Source organism: Xenia sp. Carnegie-2017, unplaced genomic scaffold, assembly GCF_021976095.1.
Source record: "Xenia sp. Carnegie-2017 unplaced genomic scaffold, XeniaSp_v1 HiC_scaffold_24, whole genome shotgun sequence".
In the NCBI taxonomy this organism is placed as follows: domain Eukaryota; kingdom Metazoa; phylum Cnidaria; class Anthozoa; order Malacalcyonacea; family Xeniidae; genus Xenia; species Xenia sp. Carnegie-2017.
Window position 1 is genome coordinate 12649721 of NW_025813487.1, and position 19478 is coordinate 12669198.

The 19478-nt window shown below is 34.1% G+C and overlaps 2 protein-coding genes across 3 annotated transcripts in view; one reads left to right on the forward strand and one right to left on the reverse strand.

Moving 5' to 3' along the window:
• The window catches only part of LOC124452167, a 70081-nt gene extending 62674 nt beyond the window's left edge, over positions 1 to 7407 (forward strand). Inside the window, exon 8 of the mRNA XM_047002753.1 lies at positions 7277 to 7407. Coding sequence (XP_046858709.1) covers positions 7277 to 7407 — 131 coding nt within the window. The remainder of the gene's footprint in view (positions 1 to 7276) is intronic.
• Positions 7408 to 8601: 1194 nt separating this feature from the next.
• Positions 8602 to 14677, reverse strand: LOC124450453. 2 transcript variants are annotated; one of them, XM_047001147.1, is made up of 3 exons: positions 14397 to 14677; positions 9729 to 9916; positions 8602 to 9487 (listed from the first exon to the last, which is right to left on the reverse strand). In XM_047001147.1, exons 2-3 carry the CDS (start codon positions 9848 to 9850, stop codon positions 8938 to 8940), a joined length of 672 nt encoding a protein of 223 aa, XP_046857103.1. In that variant the 5' UTR covers positions 9851 to 9916; positions 14397 to 14677; the 3' UTR covers positions 8602 to 8937. The 2 variants fall into 2 exon arrangements, with proteins under 2 accessions (XP_046857103.1, XP_046857101.1); XM_047001145.1 differs by lacking the exon at positions 14397 to 14677 and having other exon boundaries at positions 9729 to 10165.
• Between the last annotated feature and the right edge of the window lie 4801 nt (positions 14678 to 19478).

The window sequence follows — 19478 nt, forward strand, 5'->3', positions numbered from 1 at the left end:
TTATTTACGTTTTCATCAGCATTGATTGTTGCAATTTTTATTCAAATATAAATGTTAACTTCTGTTTCAGGGTGATTATTATTCCACTGACTGGAGTCCAGTGGCAGCAACTGCCCAAAAGCACAAGTCTTCAGGTTTGTGTTTGCTTTCAATAGCATAAGGGAATTTTATCGATATCTCATGTGCAATGATTCAAGATCTTTGCAAATTTCAGTAGAGTGAAATGCCTGAAAATTTTTAAGGATGAATATAGATTTTGTTTAATAATACAGCTGATTTAATTCCAACAAAAAACTGTCTTATTAATTTTGTGTACCTCTTCTCTAATTTTATTGCGTTGCAAACCTAATTTATACCATAAATAAATCATGAATAGTTAACAGGGATGAATACATGGGGTGTGAAAGCGGTTACACCGTCAGCTTTACAAAAATGATCGCTGAAAGACAACATTTGTTGGTAATGTTATGATTTGTCATTCATTTTTATCTTGTAGACGTTGGAAACATTGGAGCTATTGCTGGTGCAGTTGTAGCTGCTGTTTTGGTCATTATTCTTGTCATATTGGTCATTCTTTTTGTTAGGATCAGTTCAAACTCTGCTACCGTGCAGTGAACTGCGTATTGTAGTCATTCGACGGCTACTAAAAGTTCTCAAAAATGGGGGAAGTTGAATTTTTTTCGCGAAATTATTAGACGTTTTCTGAAATTTAGCGTACTATAAAAGAATATAATTAAGCATAAAATTTTATTTCCTTTTTAACTATAAGAGTGAACGAGAGTGAATGATTCTAAACAGTATTTGAAAACAATTTGGAACATAACATCAAATTTTTAGTCTAAGGATGTAGTCAATATTTGAAATAGGATAGCGGCTGTAATACTTTTCATCTAAATACATTAAATAAGAAATAAAGTTAAATTACAAACAAACATTGGCGTAGCATGCTCAGTAATTTATTTTAATGAGAGTGGGAGGGGGGGAATTTCATACATTCATGTGTTTTGGAGTTGGTGGAATATGTATGAAATGTGCGCACTTTCATCTCATTAATTTACCTGACGTAGGAAACAGGGAGTTTTTAGTCGATGGAGATTACTTTGTTACCAACTATGTTAGTGTTAGTATAATGTTGCTGTTCTTGTCCTTTCCTGTTTTTGCTTATTATCCCCATTATAATATTCATTTTAAACTCATCCAAAGTTATCGAGTTAATTGAATTTTCAGATGATTTGATTGCAAGAGTACTAGGAGAATTGTGTTTGGCTGTAGACTAGAGATCAACGAAAAAGAAGAAATGGGTTAGAGGCAACGACACAAGGTTTTACAAGAAAAATGCATATGATCGCCAAACACATCTTCTCTCCTATAGTTTGTTGTTAACCGCTCTTGTTTTCAACAATGCCTGGAACTTCCACCGAAAGATTGATCTCGGTAGTTGGTACCAAACTTCCGTAACATTAAACGCGGTTAAAATTTATATTTGCGTTCGAATTATGATTGAATTATGAGTAAAATATCAACTTGTTACAAATACAGAAGTACAGAATATCATTCAGAGACTCTAGACTCTAGATATGAAAAATATAGCCTGCCATATCACAAGTTTCTCCGATTCATTAGTTTTCTTTAGTTGTAACACACACCAACGATTATGATATATGAGCTTTCACTTCATAAGAATATGAGGAGACGAACCCGAGTTAAACAATTTGTTTTCGTCATGTAATATCAAGTAATCTATTGATGTCTTCAAATAATCACGTGTTAATTATTTATAGTTCATCTGCTTTTTTTCCACCTCCTGTTGACTTATTGTTTATTACGTTTGTTTTGTCATTCATTTTTATACTATAGGCGGTAAAAATGATGGAGCTTTTACTGGTAAAGTTGTTGCCCTGGTTATTTTATTCTTGTCGTATTTCAGGGGCGGATCTAGGATTTTCAAACATCAGTCATAAACGTCGAAGGCGCTCCGCACCTGGGGGTCTGAGGCATTCTCCCTGAGAAATTTTGAATTTCAGAGCCTTGAAAATGCCATTTTCAGCGTTTTAGAGCAATACAAAATGTATTTGTGGGCATCGTTTTTGCGTAAAACAACACATTTTGCTTACGTTTTTTCAAAAAAAATGAAGTGAACAATACTTGAATGTTTTGCCAAATATTTAGGCTCATTATCATGCCAAATATATGGCTCATTAGCATGTCTAGGAACGTAAAATTTATTTTACAATAATGCTATTCAAAACAGATATAGTCTTTAAAATTTCTACCAAGTTGTCAGGCATAGCCCCCCCTAGAGACCCCCATTCAAACCTCTATGTAATGAGTTTAGTTAGAAATTTGGTACTACAAGTGACAGTTCATAGATATAGAAAAGCTCAGACTTCAAACCATGCAAGTTTATTGTAACCCTTTACCCATCTCCACATCAGTGCCAGCAAATTCACCTTTGAGAAAAAACTCAAAATTTTTTTCTGCCAAAGATTAAGCAAAATTATCAGAGTGAAAATTTGCAGTTAAGGACAGCTTAATGCCATAAATGTTTATTAGGCATTTCACTAGACTATTATCTCCTGTAAGTATATGCAAGGTGTGCTATATAGCAATCACTAGTAGCATTGTATTTGCAAATACAAACAGAATGTAACCAACATGTCTTTAATTATATAATTACATGAATGTTAAAATTGGTTCATGTGTCATGCTTACTGGTTATGATAAATATCTTTTCATATGATCAAAGCTTGTTTAAATGTAAATCTGAAATAATTTAGTTTAGAAATTATAATGATCATCAGAAAAATTACCTAGTGATCATGAAAATACTTTGCTGTTTTGCCAAATTTCAAGGTTTATCTGCATACATAGAAGACATTTTTACTTTATAGAAAATGCTTTTCATACATCAATAGCCCTTTGGAATTTATGGCAAACAATCTGGTATGAGCCGTAGATTAACACACCTTTACATCTCTACATGAGGTGTTCAGTTAGAAAAGGGGACAATATGTGACATGGGACAACATTTCATGTATGTGAAATACTCAGGTTTAATACCATTCCAGTCAAATTGTCAAAATAAAAGCTTCATGGATCAGAAGACTCAAAATCACAGGTTATAGTAAACAGCTTCTCATGTAATCAATGTTAGTTTTCTCAAATCTTAAACAATATGTAGTATAACTGTCCAATGATTGAATGATCAATGATCATAAACTGAAAACCCCAAACATTTGTTTATGATAAAGTAAATAATAGTATGGCGCCTTATGGCTACAGATTTTTGTCCATTGAAATATATTTGCAGGAATGTAGGATTTCGCTGCCATATAACGGCCACGATTCCCAAGCACTAAAGAAATCATAGCTAAAAGTCCTTCGTCAACAACAATTTTAGAAGCATCAATCTGCTTACCATACGCCATATTGACATAAATCGCATCACACACTCGCATAATTGACTTTGATATATTACATTCATGCATACACTTCACTTGTCCTTTACTTACGATTTTGGATGTAAATTTCTGCTGATAAAACTCAAAACAATGTTGGCTTTCTTTGAACATCAATGACTGAAATGTCGCTCGAGATCGTCTTTGCCAAGCATTTAAAATTTATCCATAAATTTTTCACCTCTTGAAAAATTCACAGTTTGGACAGCAGCATTCATGTCAATATATGAATTTGTAAAGATTTCCATAAATTCCATCTGATTGTAGTTTAGTTTCTATCATGCTTATAAAATTACTATAAAACGATCAAACATTCAATTCAGACAGTGAGCTTGACTATGTTAGTTCAGTTGGCTATCAGTCGAAATCCGTCAAACCAATCACAATAAAGCAAAATTCAAATGAACCAATTGTAAGATAGCAATTGGACTCCCTTATACGTCCGGCCACCCTTATTATCAGTCGAGACCATTCCAGACTGTCCACTGATCTGGCTATTGACCAATAAAATAAGCGTTTTTGACGTTCATAGACTCCTTTATCCGTCGAACCAGTCAAGCCACCCCGCTTATCAGTCGGTTATTCCAGGTCAATTAAAATTCAACTGATCTGGTTACCAACGAGATATTCATTGGATTAGTCATTAGTTTTCAATAATAAATAATGCGGGATTTTTATCACGAAGTAAATGCGATAAGAAAATAAGAATAATTAATGATTTTTAATTAATATGAATAGGTAATTTTTGAATTTCAAACATCAGTCGCGCGACGGATTTGACATACTCTAGATCCGCCCCTGTATTTGCTCTTCGTTAGGATCAATCTAAACTCTTGTACTCGAACGTGCGGTAAAATGCGTATTGAAGTTGTTCGACGACTACTGACAACATTTAATAAGAGTGAATTCTTGACTTACAATTCAGCCATGTTGGTGGTATGATAGAAAAGAATATTTCATCAGTGTTATTGTTGGCACCAGTCGATGTGGGCGAGAAAAATTCTTAAGTAAATCTTAGTTGCAAGACAAGAATAGTTCTTATTTTAAATTCAATATTAAATTAATTACTTGATCAAAGCAGTCACACTATGGCAACTACTCACTTTCATGTCTCAATCTATAGGTTAGTTTAACAACCGTTTGCTTTGTTCATCAAACTTATTTAAGAATGATTGTAAATTGTATAGAAGTAATAAAGAACTTAGCTTTTAGAAAGGAAAATCACAACTCAACTTCATATTACAATGTGTTTACTCAATCTGTCTAATTGGTTATTATCAATGAGTATCACAATATTAGACTTGTGTGTATACGTAGGCACTGGATGTACGATTTGTCATTGTAGAAGAGGATTGTATTTTGGAATCATCAGAATATTCTAACTTACTATGAGTAAACTGAATTACTATGGTAGCTCTTACCAAGGATCTGTTTAGGTAGCTAAAGTAGATGATATAACAACACAATTTTTTTCTACCTCAAAAATCGTTCCATAGTACTTCTCGTGATATAGTCGTACATACTGTCATCACGTGAATTTAACTGACTTAATAAATAAGGAGTTGTAGTAAATGGAGTTGACTCAGTCAATTTTTAATATTTTTTTGCAACTCTTTTCAAACATATCTCCCTGCTAAACTAATTATAGCACTAGTTATAACTTTTGCCAACTTATGTAGGATCAATTCATACAATATGAAATATATTAATTTTGTATTGTTTGTATTTAATGCTTTTTATTATTTTCTAAACGCATGCTTTCAGGGACATAAGTTATGAAATGTCCAACAAGCCGAGCCGAAAAGAACGGCGCACCCTGACGGAATTTTTCTAAGCCTCTTAAGGCTTAAGAGAACATTTAATCACTAATATCCAGGAAAGCATGCGTTTACTTTGTTATAACAAGCTTGCGAAGGGAATAATCAATTCATTAGACTCTTATGTTTGACAATGACATATCCAATTTTGAGCTCACCTTTTCCAATATTGACAATAATCGATGTTTGAAGCATACATTGTTCATGGTCAGCAATGGAATAAACTATTCATCTAGCTACTCAATTGTGAATTCTGTTTTTGAATTGGATGAGTGAAGCTATGTACAATTTGCTTTGCAATTACATATACTGTAGTTTAATCATTGTTAAAGTTATTGATGTTTGATCACTGGTTTGCCCAAGTTAGCTGAGCTAACTGTTAGCTTGAAACAAAAAAGTTTCTGATGCAAGGGAAAGACGATTTCTGTTCTTACTCAACGACATAAATTATGAGGCACAAAGGTTTGTAATGCTTCAAGTATAGTGATTTTGAATAATATGGAAAAATTACTCGTGTTTCAATCTGAAGAATTAACGACGTAAAAACAGTCGAGCGAAAGGACTTTCAACTTAGTAAACTTGCCCTGGAATTATTTTGGTTTCACGGGACATGCTTAACATATCAAGCTGTTAACCTTTTTCATTGAGCAGAATTGAAAATGATCAAGCTGTGGAAAAATGAAGATGCAATCCGAAGCAAATCTTACATGACGACATAGAATTTGAAAATAATATAGGTGGATTGCATGTTACGTCACGCCACCATGTTGATGGTCAAATACAAGAGAACATATTATCAAAGCCATTGTTGACACCACCCGACGTGGGTGGGTCACATTGTTTCATAATTCCTTGAAGATTGGATGCAATCCAAGAATTGGCGTTTTGTTTTATTATTCATGCATTAGGGATATTTAGTCTAAACGTCCCTAGTGAATATTATGATGAGGAAATACGTCAGTAAACGTCTATGTGATAACAAAAGATCTCGTGGCAACCATGTTATTACATATGCTGTTAATGACATAATGTGGACAATGACCATATGCAGTCTTTGATTAGTAACAATTGAAACCGGGGTTCATTACGGGTAATTTTACAAATCTAAACAAATATTGAAAAGCAAACATCAAAAGTTTTGAAAACAAAAAGAAAACAGAAGTGAATGCCAACTTTTACAAAACAGCGAGGACAAGAAAGTAAAGAAAGCTTCGTTTCAATTTAAATAATCCTTTATAATAAAACTTTTTTTAAATTCGTTTATTCGCTAACGGCTGCAGTGTTACTTATTTTCTCTGTTGAAAAAGCTTTATTTAAGCAAGATTTTTTCAACAGTTAAGTTTAACCCTTGTTAATGTAGAAAAAAAAGAATACTGATTTCATATAAAGGCTACATCGGATAAAATTTTATACTTTTTTTGTTATCACACAGACTTGCTCCCAGACAAACCAACACATCTTACTGCAACCAAAGTCTCATCAAGATACCACAAGATATCTTGAAAAGATCCCACAAACTCTGGTGATAATCTTGGCACAAATGTCCTGAATCCTCTGACTAAAGTTCGATTAATAGTGCTGAAGGATACTGTCGTTGTTTTTAAGAAAACTTGGGAAGCAACTCTAAAAAAACTTACAAATTAGAGAATCTTTTCCCTTACACAACGTATATGATAAATGTAACCGCTGGCAACTCTGAAGGAGTTGGTAGATCAACTACAGCTAGTTTTAGAACTGCTGAATATGGTGAGCTAATATTACTTTATGTGTATTCATTACGGCTGTGATTGCATTAATTGTGCTATAAGAAAGAAACTACTTTTGTCGTGGACGAATCTTGAAAGCTCAAATCGTGTGCTGGTCGGCACTTGTATCAATCATGTTTTTCTATACTGTCCCTTTAATTAAATTAGCAATGATAGAGTACACTGGCTAGAATTTCTATTTAAAGTTGACCGTTTAGCATAAATCTATAAAAAATGCGTTTTCACTTTTGTTTAGTTCCCGAAGGTCCACCTTTAAATGTTGAAATTGTCCCCGTCATTACTTCGTTAATAGAGAGTTTACGTTCCACTGTTTTTCGCGACGGCGACGTCTTGTGTTTCACAACGCCGGCGCAAGCGTATTTTTAGTTTACGCAAATTTACAACGTCGCCTCAGCGGAAAAATAATTGGCGGGAATAAAATCAGAAAACATTGCTTTCAAAAAAATTCAAAAACAAAAAATGCCGAAGTGGAGAGCAATTCGAGAGCGTCTTTTTATGTCTTATTCGGATCAATCAATCGACGACGAAGACTTTATTTTGCTTTTCAACTTATATACTGCTAAAAGTCCGGATTTGCCTTATTGGAAATACGAAGAGTTTGATTTAGATAAATTAAGCGACGACGAGTGTAAAGCAGAATTTCGGTTTATGAAATCACACATTTATACTCTTGTGGATGCTTTGAGGCTACCACAATTTATTACATGTTACAACGGCCTTAAGGTTGATAGAGTTGAGGCATTGTGCATATTTTTGAAACGTTTTGCCTACCCTTGTCGATACCTGGATATGTTGCCAAGATTTGGTAGACCAGTCCCTCAACTCTGTATGATCAGTAATGCTGTCATAAATTTTTTATACATGGAGTGGAACCGCTTGCTGTTAACATTTGATCAACCATGGTTATCTTCAGGCAACATTCAAGAATTTTGTAATGCAGTGTTTCAGAAGAGTGGTGCCTTAGAAAATTATTTTGGTTTTGTCGATGGGACAGTACGTCCAATTTCTAAATCTGGTCAAAATCAAAGAGTTCTTTATAATGGCCATAAAAGAGTTCATGCCATAAAATTTCAGTCAGTTGCTGTTCCAAATGGTCTTGTGGCTAATCTCTTTGGTCCTGTGGAGGGTAGACGCCATGACAGCGCAATGCTTGCCCAATCCAGTTTATATAATAAGCTTCAGCAGCTGGATCATTTGAGCAACGAAACTCCTGTTTGCATTTATGGTGACCCTGCTTATCCTCATCGACCTCAACTACAATGCCCATTTAAAGGAGCAAGAATAACTCCTCAACAACAACAATGGAACAAAGCAATGAGCAGTGTAAGAGTGTCTGTCGAATGGATTTTTGGGGACATAGTTAATTATTTTAAATTTCTTGACTTCAAAAAGAACCTAAAAATACAACTTAGTGCAGTAGGGAAAATGTACACTTGTTGTACCTTACTTCATAATGCAAGATGCTGTTTTTATGGGTCTACAACCTCACAGTTTTTTGAACTTCAACCTCCATCTATACATGAATATTTTGTGTAAAAAGTTCAAAAATATTCAATTTTATCAAGTTGACTAATTGTTTAATGGACAGAGTTAAGTCATCAGGAACATTTTTTAACATCTCTCAAATATACTCTTGTTATGGATAACTTTATGAATGTTTCATTTATAATATCAATAACAGTAAATTATGTATGTGAAAAAAGTTTGGTCTACTCTCAAGTAAAAATATATGCACTGTTTTAATAAAACATTTCAGTCTTTTTTAACAATATTCTGCATCAATGTTAGTAAAGCAGTGTTTTGAATTTGCAGTTGATGCTTTAGTGAGAGCTTCCTGTTGAGAAATGATGTTGTTTTGTTGTTGTTTTCTTTCATCAGCTTCAGCTTTTTTCAACATCAATTCTTCTCTTTTAAGTTCTGCATCAACTCTTGACTTTTGTTGTAAATAGGCAATGATTTCAGTTCCATTGGATGACATTCTTCTTTAGGTTTTTCACCATCTTTACTTTGAGATTTTCTTTTGTAAGTTTCAGCTAATGTTTCCATTGACTGTTGTCTCATTTCCACAGCCTTTTCTACTTCTGCAACAGAGTTTTGTTTTTGTTTCTTTTCCAAAATTTTCTCTTCTTCATCTCTATTTCTGAACAATTGAATAATTTCGTCAATGGAAGTTTCTACTGCAGATGGCTCTGGAGAGATCCCAGAAGCTTTTTCCTCCTCTCTTAATCTTTTCTTTTGTTGCTTTTGAAGTAAAGTGTAGTGGTCTCGAACAGACTTTTGCGTCACGTTAAACCTTGGGCTATCCATATCATTTAAGGAATCACTGATCATTTCCCATGCATTACCTCGTTGCTGTGATCCTTTTTTGAAGTTCCATGGTTGGAATAAATACATTTCACGAACTAGAATTTCATTATATTCATTTGTCCAAGTCATTGCTTTTTTGCTAAAATTACAAAAATAATTAAGAATGCAAAGGAAACGAAACAAATAAACTAATTATAAATATATAATATTTCGTGTATATAAAAATATAATAAAATATTAGTTGAGTTGTAATATTTGAAAAACAATCGATTTAGTACTCTGTGTGTTAAATAATTTACCCTTATCTCAGTACAAACTGAACATAACAATAACTTATTGCTAAAAAAGGCTTTAAACAATTAAAACTGTTCGATTCCTACCTTTTTGTGTTTTGATGTTCATCCGCCATCTTGAACATGCAGGACGCGTCCAAAGAAGACGATTTCACGGCGTCGTCGCCAAAGGAAGCAGCCAAAATGTTAAGAAGCATGCGCACTAGCATTAACTCCCGGCGTCGTCGTCAAAATGTGAAGTTTCGTAAACTCTCTAATAGTCTCGTAGAAGCCACCTCATAAGAACAAAAGAAACGGAAAGATAGTCAGTTACACTGTTTGTATTACACATTGCGAGAATGAAATGTGTTTAATGAACTATACCATCGAGGAACAGCATTTAGATATAAACTATTTAAAAGCAAATGCAAAGTATTTTGTTCGTGTTTATAAAAAAAAAAAATAAATGGATGTAAGTTGTTTACCGTTTACGGAAATTGTTTGATAAATAGGTATTTTTGAAGGGGAACTCCACCCTCACATAATGTTGGTCTTAAAAGTTCCATTTTTATGCAAAGGTTACTATATTTTGAAATTTTTACATCAGCTATTTTAGTTTTGACAAAATCGCGTCTTCAAGTGCGCTATTTGAGCTGTTTTGAGGTTTAGCAGCGTGGGCAAAGAAAGCGTCAGCGGAAATTATTTTGACGTCATATCGTCAAACCGATTTGGAGTTGTGTTAACAACAAAGTAAAATAATAACGCACAGCCTTGCACAAAAAATAATCGCTTTTAATGGCTTTTTTGGAAGAACCTCGGCCTAATTCACCAATCGATAGTGAAATGGAAGACAATCCAGCAAACAATATTCGGCCATATCAGTTTGAGCCCGAATGGCCGGCTGATAAACACAAAGAAGCTCACCAGTTTAAGGACAACGAAGAACAGGAATTTGTGTATATTGAGGATGAACCTCGGCGCGACGATCTTGAATGGTGAGTAATAAAATGTTATATTATTCTAGACCATTCTTTAGATCTCGAAAGAAAGTTTTCAGTTTTTGACGTTGACCACGTCCACACACACATAATACTTCAGATTTTAAGTTTTTATTGTAAGATACAATCTTTATTGAAATTTAGACATTTACTTTTCAAGATCCTTTCTTTTAACATATTCTGGTGTCAATATGGTAACTGCCAAATAATGGACAATAACGAGAAATGTTTATGCTGCAAAGAGATTTCCAATATTTGTTGACAAAAATGTAGAGGCAGTAGAAACGAATGAAACCACCGAAATCCCTTTGTGCATTACACAACATCCTGGTTTTGAGTCGGTTTGTCTTAACAGGTCAGTCAGTTTGAGCCCGAATGGCCGGCTGATAAACACAAAGAAGCTCACCAGTTTAAGGACAACGAAGAACAGGAATTTGTGTATATTGAGGATGAACCTCGGCGCGACGATCTTGAATGGTGAGCAATAAAATGTTATATTATTCTAGACCATTCTTTAGATCTCGAAAGAAAGTTTTCAGTTTTTGACGTTGACCACGTCCACACACACATAATACTTCAGATTTTAAGTTTTTATTGTAAGATACAATCTTTATTGAAATTTAGACAATTACTTTTCAAGATCCTTTCTTTTAACATATTCAGGTGTCAATATGGTAACTGCCAAATAATGGACAATAACGAGAAATGTTTATGCTGCAAAGAGATTTCCAATATTTGTTGACAAAAATGTAGAGGCAGTAGAAACGAATGAGACCACCGAAATCCCTTTGTGCATTACACAACATCCTGGTTTTGAGTCGGTTTGTCTTAACAGGTGGGTTTTACAAACAGCTTGGTACCTGTACAAGCAGCAATATGAGGTAGCATATGATGGCCCGAAGACAAACTGTACCGCCATATTGCATATAGACAGTTGACAAGATGGTGCTGGGGTATCTTGGGTAGAGAAGTAAGAGTCGTCTTGCTATCATGTGCAGTTACTTGCATTAGAGAAACATTTCCTCCACCTGGCCCGGCAGAGGAATTTCAATTTGAAGGCTTCCACTATGTTGGTTTTGCTATGTTAATATTTAAGAATGAATGTACAAAAGTTGTCTTCCCTGATTCAACATCATATTATATGGGCATGGCAAAACCTTGCATTACCACTGACATTTTATGCAAATCTAGACTGATGTTTCTTTACAAGTACTTCTTTCCTGGTTGGACATGATTTAGAAATGTTCTTTGGAAGATTCTCGCCATGATGTACAAGTTCAATCTCCTCAGTTTTGCATGCATTCACAACCTCGGCAAGTAGTTTATCAACGTACTGGTACTCTTTCTTTTCTTTCATTGCTTTTACAACCCATTGCTTCTTTGTTTTAGCAAAATCATTTTGTAACGGTCTTGCCCTTAGTTTGTGCCTGAATAATGACTGCTTTATCACGGTTAATATTGTTGTTGTGATCTAATGCTGCTAACTGAGTGCGGGCTACCATTCCAGGAAATGAAAAATGCCCTCGCTTTGGGCAGTATTTCAGTAAAGGGAATGGTAAACCTCCAACTCTCCTGTGTGACAAAACTCAGATAGCTTCCACAGGTCTTTTAGAAGCCTCTTGTCACAAATCACCTTCTCTGAAGCAATATATGCTTGTGAAGTAGGAGATAACAACTTTTTCTGCTTGTTTCTCTTTCTGTTAATTGTTGGTGGCAACATTGATGAAAATATGTGTTCCCTCTCCAGAAATGCTTGTTATTGGTTAAAGATAGACTTCTAATTTTCCACCAATTCTTCTGCATTCTTGTTACAACTTGCAGAGCACCACCAAAGATGATTAGAAATGGACTTAATCCAATGGGTCAACTCATCATTTCCCTTAATGTTAGACTTTGTTATTTTTTTTTGTGACAGATTTAGACAAATGCCACACATCAATATGAGGGTGTTTGTTTTTCATAGCACTGGCAATTTTTGTCCCAAATGTGACTTGAAAAAGGGAAATTATGTACAAATAATTAGGAAACTATAAGTTCATACTTTACGTCAAGGAAACTACACCTAAATTCTATGCACGAAAGGCTGATTTTACAATGGTTTTATGTAGGATTATTTTCTAACCATAATGAATCTAAATTACGTAACCATGTTTTATTATTATTCAATGTTATTCATGGCAATAGACTGGTTTCACATCAGTGGAAACTGTTGTTAAGATTGAATTCGGAGGACAAGCAAACGAAGCAAACGGCATTACAGCACAGTTTCCACACTAATAATCCTTCGTATTTTTTTAAAAAATAATATTAATCGACATTCAAAATCTATATGTAGTGCGGAAACTGTGCGATAATGGCCTTTATAGATGTGAAATCGTTCTATTAAAACAGAATACAAATAACTAGCTCAATACTTGCATGTAAGCTATAAAAGTTGATTGTGTATATACCTATGAATAAAAAATTCTGACTAAACATTTTTTGATTAGAAGCATTTTGACGCAAGTTTGTTATGTCTGTGCATTGACTTTACATAGAGCTTTGAGCAGCAATTGACGATATGACGTCAAATACAAGCCGCTGACATATTCCGCTCCCACGCACCGGATGCCCTAGCTGCAGCATTTCAACTCATTTTTTGTGAAAATATTGAATCAAACAAACAAAAAAATTGCCGCATATTCATTTTCACGGGACAGACAAAGTTTAAAGACCAACATTGTGTGAGGGTGGAGTTCCCCTTTAACTATAACAACACGTACTTTGTAAAAAGGAAAATTTATGACAAACAACATGCAGTTTATAAAATTTACACCTTATATGTGACTTATAACACGTACTGTGTAAAAAAACTGCAGGGTTTGTTGGACAAAAATGTTGCCCCGATAGAAAAGGATTTTTGTGGCTTTACAACTTTTCAAATTTGAAGAGATGTGTAAAATCACAAAATTGACTTTTGAAAAAAAAGCAAATTAAAATTTAATGTTCAGGATTCTTAATCATAACTTTGACAAAGCAATTTAAAAAAATAAATTTTTAGAAATAGCAAAAATAATGGTGTGGTCCAGAACAACAAATGATGGCTTTGTTTGCTATTCCCTCCATCCATTTTTCAGGATTTAAAAGTTCAACATCATTTGGTGCTTTTTATCAAAAGATTTATATTTCTGCTTGTAAGTTTCCATAAGACTCAAATCTGGCAAATGGTTTGCCGTTGCACGTATTTATTTGTGAGATAATTTAAAAGAACTCGGCTTATGTTTTTGGAATCATTCATTGTGATGATGGAAGGCATAAGTTATAATGTATAAGTTTTTAGTTGTAAAGATAATAAACAGACTAACCACCAAGTAAAACATTTCCACACGTTATGTATTATCAAGTAACCTATTGATACCTTTATGTACCCATGTATTGTTTATAGATGAGCAGCATGAGTTACTTTTTTTGTTCATCATTTGTATACTTAATGTTTTTATGTTTTTCTTCGTCATTCATTTTTATCGTATAGACAGTGGAAATGCTGGAGCTACTATCAGGGGCGGATCCAGCTTCTGGCTGACCTGTGTTGTAGCGAGCTTCGGCGCGAGCCAACGCTATGGGGGTTTGGGGGCATGCTCCCCCAGAAAATTTTGAAATCTAGACTCTTGGAAAAGCGAATTCCGGCATTTTTAATGTAGAATATAACAATACTTTCGATATAATCTCATCTAAAAAAATTTCTAATATCGCCATTTTTTTAATTCTGTTCGGATAGAAGAATAAAAATTTTACTTACCTTGTGGCGTCTGATATAAAATCAACGCAGTTTCCGTACCTTTCTGTAATCACAGGATTGTTGCCGCAGGAGTGAGATAAAGATGAAGCATGTAATTTTTGCAGTGAATAACCAAAAGACAGTTCACTACTAAAAAAAATAATTTCCCATCTTTGTTGCCCCATCAAATGGTCTTTTTCGAAAAGCAGCAAGGATGCCTTTTGTAACAGCCATAAAGATGGCAAGACTAATGAATGCAATGTTCAAAGGTGGTCTTCTTCCAACAACAGCAAAGATGTTTATCCAACAATCGAAGATTGCAAGATTAATAAAAGCAATGTTCAAAGGCAGTCTTCTTCCAACAGCAGCAAAGATGTTTATCCAATAATCTAAAGTTGGCAAGATTAATAAAAGCAATGTTCAAAGGTGATCTTCTTCCAACAGCAACAAAGATGTTTATCCAAGAACCGTAAAGATGGCAAGATTAATAAAAGCAATGTTCAAAGGTGGTCCTCTAAAACAAAGTAACAAAATGATTTTGGTGGATGGGATTTTTGATCTACCAAATAAGAAGGTGGCATCGCAGCACAACGAAAGATATGGACATAGTCAATTGCACTCCATCAACAAAATCTTTGATTATAATGTACAATTGAACATTTTAGCCAACAAATCCCAATTTCCTTTCACTTCAGCATCATTAGTAATTGGGTAGTATCACTGAATAGCACACTGGATTACAGTGGACAAAGAAAACATACACATCAAGGGTGAAAAGGTGTAATTATTTGCTGTTTCCACTTCTTCTTGTAAAACTGCTGCAATTTCATTCACATTTTCTAAAGAGGTTAGAGCTGCATCGGATATAAACATGGCAAAGGCATTTTTAAGTGAAGTGAATGCACCATTTTTATGCTGGGACTCGATGAGAGGATGGGTAGAATAGTATTTGCATTCTCAAACATTTCAAAACTAGTTAGGAATCTCAAGTAAATAGAGAGAGTCTCATTCCCAACTAATGCAATAGAACATGCATTGAACAGACAATTCCCATTGGCTAAAGTGCTAAAAGAAAAATTAGTATTTAAGTATCAATGGCTGCTTTGTTATACCAAGTTCTACCTGGAAACAAATCTGCTAGACTGACTCTGACATTAGAATAAATAAGGGTAACCAATACTGTTAAAGATAGACTAATAATATTGAAATTGAGAAAGTTATTTTCTCTTTATGTTAATTTGGTAACATCATGATAGAGTCAAAGTCACAGGCAGATAGTCTAAGATTTGGAACTAGTCTAGGCATGTCGAACAGGATTCAGACGACTTATTTATTCCATCTACTATAGCATCAATATTCTATATAAATCGCGAAAGAAAGTAACAGTTATTCAAAATGATATGTTAGTTTCTTTAACCAGGGGATAACATAAAATGCCAGGAAGACAAGGATAATACATTATTGATTGTGTTTTAAAAAGGACTAGCTTTGACTAATATTGAAGTAAAACATTTTTTTTTAACAGACAGTAACAATTAAAATTATTTAGGCCGTACATTAGACAGACTGAGTATGCAAAATAATGACAGCTTTAGACATATATTTTACATGATACACTAAGTATGAATAGCTGAAAATTAACGGATTGATCATATATTTCAGGCCAAGATGTCAAACGTAAATTAAAATATAAATTAATACCCCAATACATGTAAATTCTTACCTAACAGGGACATTGGGTCCTGATCTTTCAATTTGGCTTTCAGGGAACAGCAGTTTTGAAAATGAACAAGTTCGTAGCATAATATCGCCAGTAGAATTTATACGACGAAGCCTTTCCTCGTTGATTATTTTACCAAAGTGTTGCCTCAAGTTAGACAATTCACCAGAAATAATTTCGCAAGCGTTCTCTTGCTGAAAGGTTTGGACGAGCTTTTCAAGAAAATCGATCTTTTTAGAAGTTTCCATTGATCCTAATCACTGAGTAGAACTAGAAGTAGCGTTTTTGCAAGTCGACAAGAATCGAGCTATTGCATATGACTTGTATTTATTGCGCAATCAAAATACATTCACCGTGGCTCACCGTGGCGCACATGACCAAAACGTTTCCTGTGATTTCTTTGCAACGCTGCACCGTGGCTGAAGCATTGAGCTCTATAAGAACTGGAGGGGCAAAGGGGCCTGGACCCCGTGGTCAAAAACATGGCGGTAATGGCGGATTTTGGTTGTCAAAACTTCCACTTTGAGAAAAATTTTTAACATTCGCTCCCTCCCGAATCCGGAACTCTATTACTGCTTATATCAATGACAACCAGCGAAAACAACCACGATACCGTAAGCATAAAATATTGAAAATAATGCTTCAGATTTTGTGAAATAGACACACACATTTAAATGAGGTAAATCAAATATAATAGCGTATATGTTGTCAAGTAATGCTTTAGCTATGTTAGAAATAAATATCAAACGGCATTCTTTACACTGTCAATGTGTCGTTAAGCTTTAATGCATAATCCCATGCGCAATACTTGTGTTTTGACTATTTTTAACAGCTTCGTGCAACTGTCTTTCTTGAATAGATGGGTAAATATTAGTTAAAATGTCCAAAAGGAGTTAGAAAAAGTTAGCTTACCCCTACGACTTAAGTCGACTGGAAATATATTATAAGTAGGTATGTATTTTTTTTTGAGTTTTTTTTGGTAGGATTGATTCTGGGTGTCTTATAAGGTATTATGATATTCTGATAAATCTACTGAGAACTTATGAAGAAAATATCTCGAACTAGGAGAGCAAAAGAACAAAATTCAAAAATTCTATAATCATGTTGCTGGTTCTGTTTTGAGCCAAGATATTAGTAACTGGATTGTCATTGACAACCATGGATCTACTATTGAACAGAACTACATTAATTTCCCATTGAAAATACGATTTTTTAAATTAAAGTGCATTGGTTTCTCTGACATAACACTTTTCTTATTGCTGCATGAAGGCAAACCTGTTTAAATAATTATAATGTAGGTGAAGATATTTAGCATGTTGTATAATTGTTATTATACAGACATTATTTATAATATTATGGCCTTGTGTAATGTATGTCAAGAACTTATTAATTCTCAAAAATGCTAACCTTCTTGCACTACTTTTCTCTTGTGTCCTTACAAATTACAGTTACCTATACTAATTTTTTCTAGGTTCAAACAACTTGACAAATTTTTGAATTTTACATTATGCCTTGGAATTTTTCTTTTTGTCTTTTGGTAAAAATATCAGTAAATGACTTAAAAATCAAGTTTATCTAAAATAGTATTTTGTACAAAATAACTATACATAATTGGAAAAGTCTCATGTTGAAGGCCGATGTGGCTTCTTTGACTAGATTGCTACTCTTATTCTTTTAAATGATATCGTAATTCTTCAAAAGACATAAAAAGTTCTTTGTCATCAATTTTTGCTTCTTCCACATTCAACTTCATTGCAACCAATGCATCTTATGTGAATTTTTAATCACCTGGAATTGAAAAACATATGGACTTTGTCAGATGATGCAGTACTGTATTTAATGTTTCATGCATGTCATGATAAGCTTTGCTTGAGCAAATATTTCAAGGTAGGAGCAAAATTTGGCACATTATTGAACAAAGTAGTTTTTATCTTGATTTTGATGTACTAACCTGTTTACTACACTGTGTAACAAACAATTTATTTACAGAAACACCAGATGGCATTCATAAAACTTTTAGCATAAAGCAAACCATTACACACCATCATCATGATTGTCCATAATCTGTCAAATTGTCCAGGCTAGCTGTTTAATACAGGTATTTTTTATTGTACGACATGTCCCAAAGAGCTCATTAATTAATCTTGCACTGCATTTGATTTCAATACAGCTCTGTCCTTAATATTTGCTTCATATTTTCAGAAAAATATCATGAAAAAATCCTCCATTTCAACTCAGTTGAAACAAGGAGTTTTAAGATATGCATATCTCGATAAGAACTGGTTGCTTTGCCTCGTCTAGCAAGCGATTAAGTAAAGAACAAATAAGAATGGATAAACATAACTTAAATTATAACTTAGGAGTAAAAACATTCACAAAATATTTACAATCACACTTCAAGTATTGACTTAAAACAAAACACTGAACACTTTAAATGGTAAACAATCTTACGTTGCTTACCGGTATCATGAAATGTTTCCTTTTCTGGCATTACTTCAGCATCCGTCTACCAAACAAGTTTGCAACATGTTTTAAAGATAAAATTTCTAAAAGTTTTTGTGTTTGGCATTGATATTTTATATAATCGCTATTGTGGTTGTCAAATCCGGGTGGGCGAAAAAAATTTCATTTTATGAGCCCGCGTCTTTCCGCTGACTTTGACAACCAAAATCCGCCATGTTTTTGACCACGCGGCCGCGCGCTGATAATTTATAGTAATTTTGTTGACGTTTCCCCTCCAGGTCTTATAGAGCTCAATGGGCTGAAGGTTACTATATTTAGCAAATATTGCGAAATTTTTTGAACGCTGACCGTGGCTTTTCATTCTGAGATTGCAGGCTCTAATTTACGAACATATTCCGAGCATATTCATGGCGTATTCGGCAAGATTCGAGACGCTTTCGGTGATTTTACAGTTCAGAGTTTAACTGGATGATAATACTATTTTAACAAGACGTTTAATTTATTAACAAGAAGTTTTTGTTCTGTTAACACAAATTTTTGACAAAAAATTACAAAATTCATTCAATTTTTGCTTTTGATCGAATTTTGCTGTATTTGAGCAAAATTTTTAATCATGAAAAAGTCAACCCTGGAAAAACTTAAGTGGCAGAATTCTGACCGTGGCTCAAGCCACTTTCGCCATGGCCTAGATCCGCCCCTGACTATTGGTGCAATTGTGGCTGGTGTTTTGGTCATTTTTCTTGTCGTGTTGGCTATTCTTTTTGTTAGGATCAATTCAAACTCTGCTACACGAGCGTGCAGTAAAATGCGTATTGGAGTTATACGTCGACTACTGACAACATTTGACGTGAGTGAATAGTTCTGAATTCAAATTTAAATTCTAATTTAATCACAGGCTCAAAGCCAACATTCCACGGCGG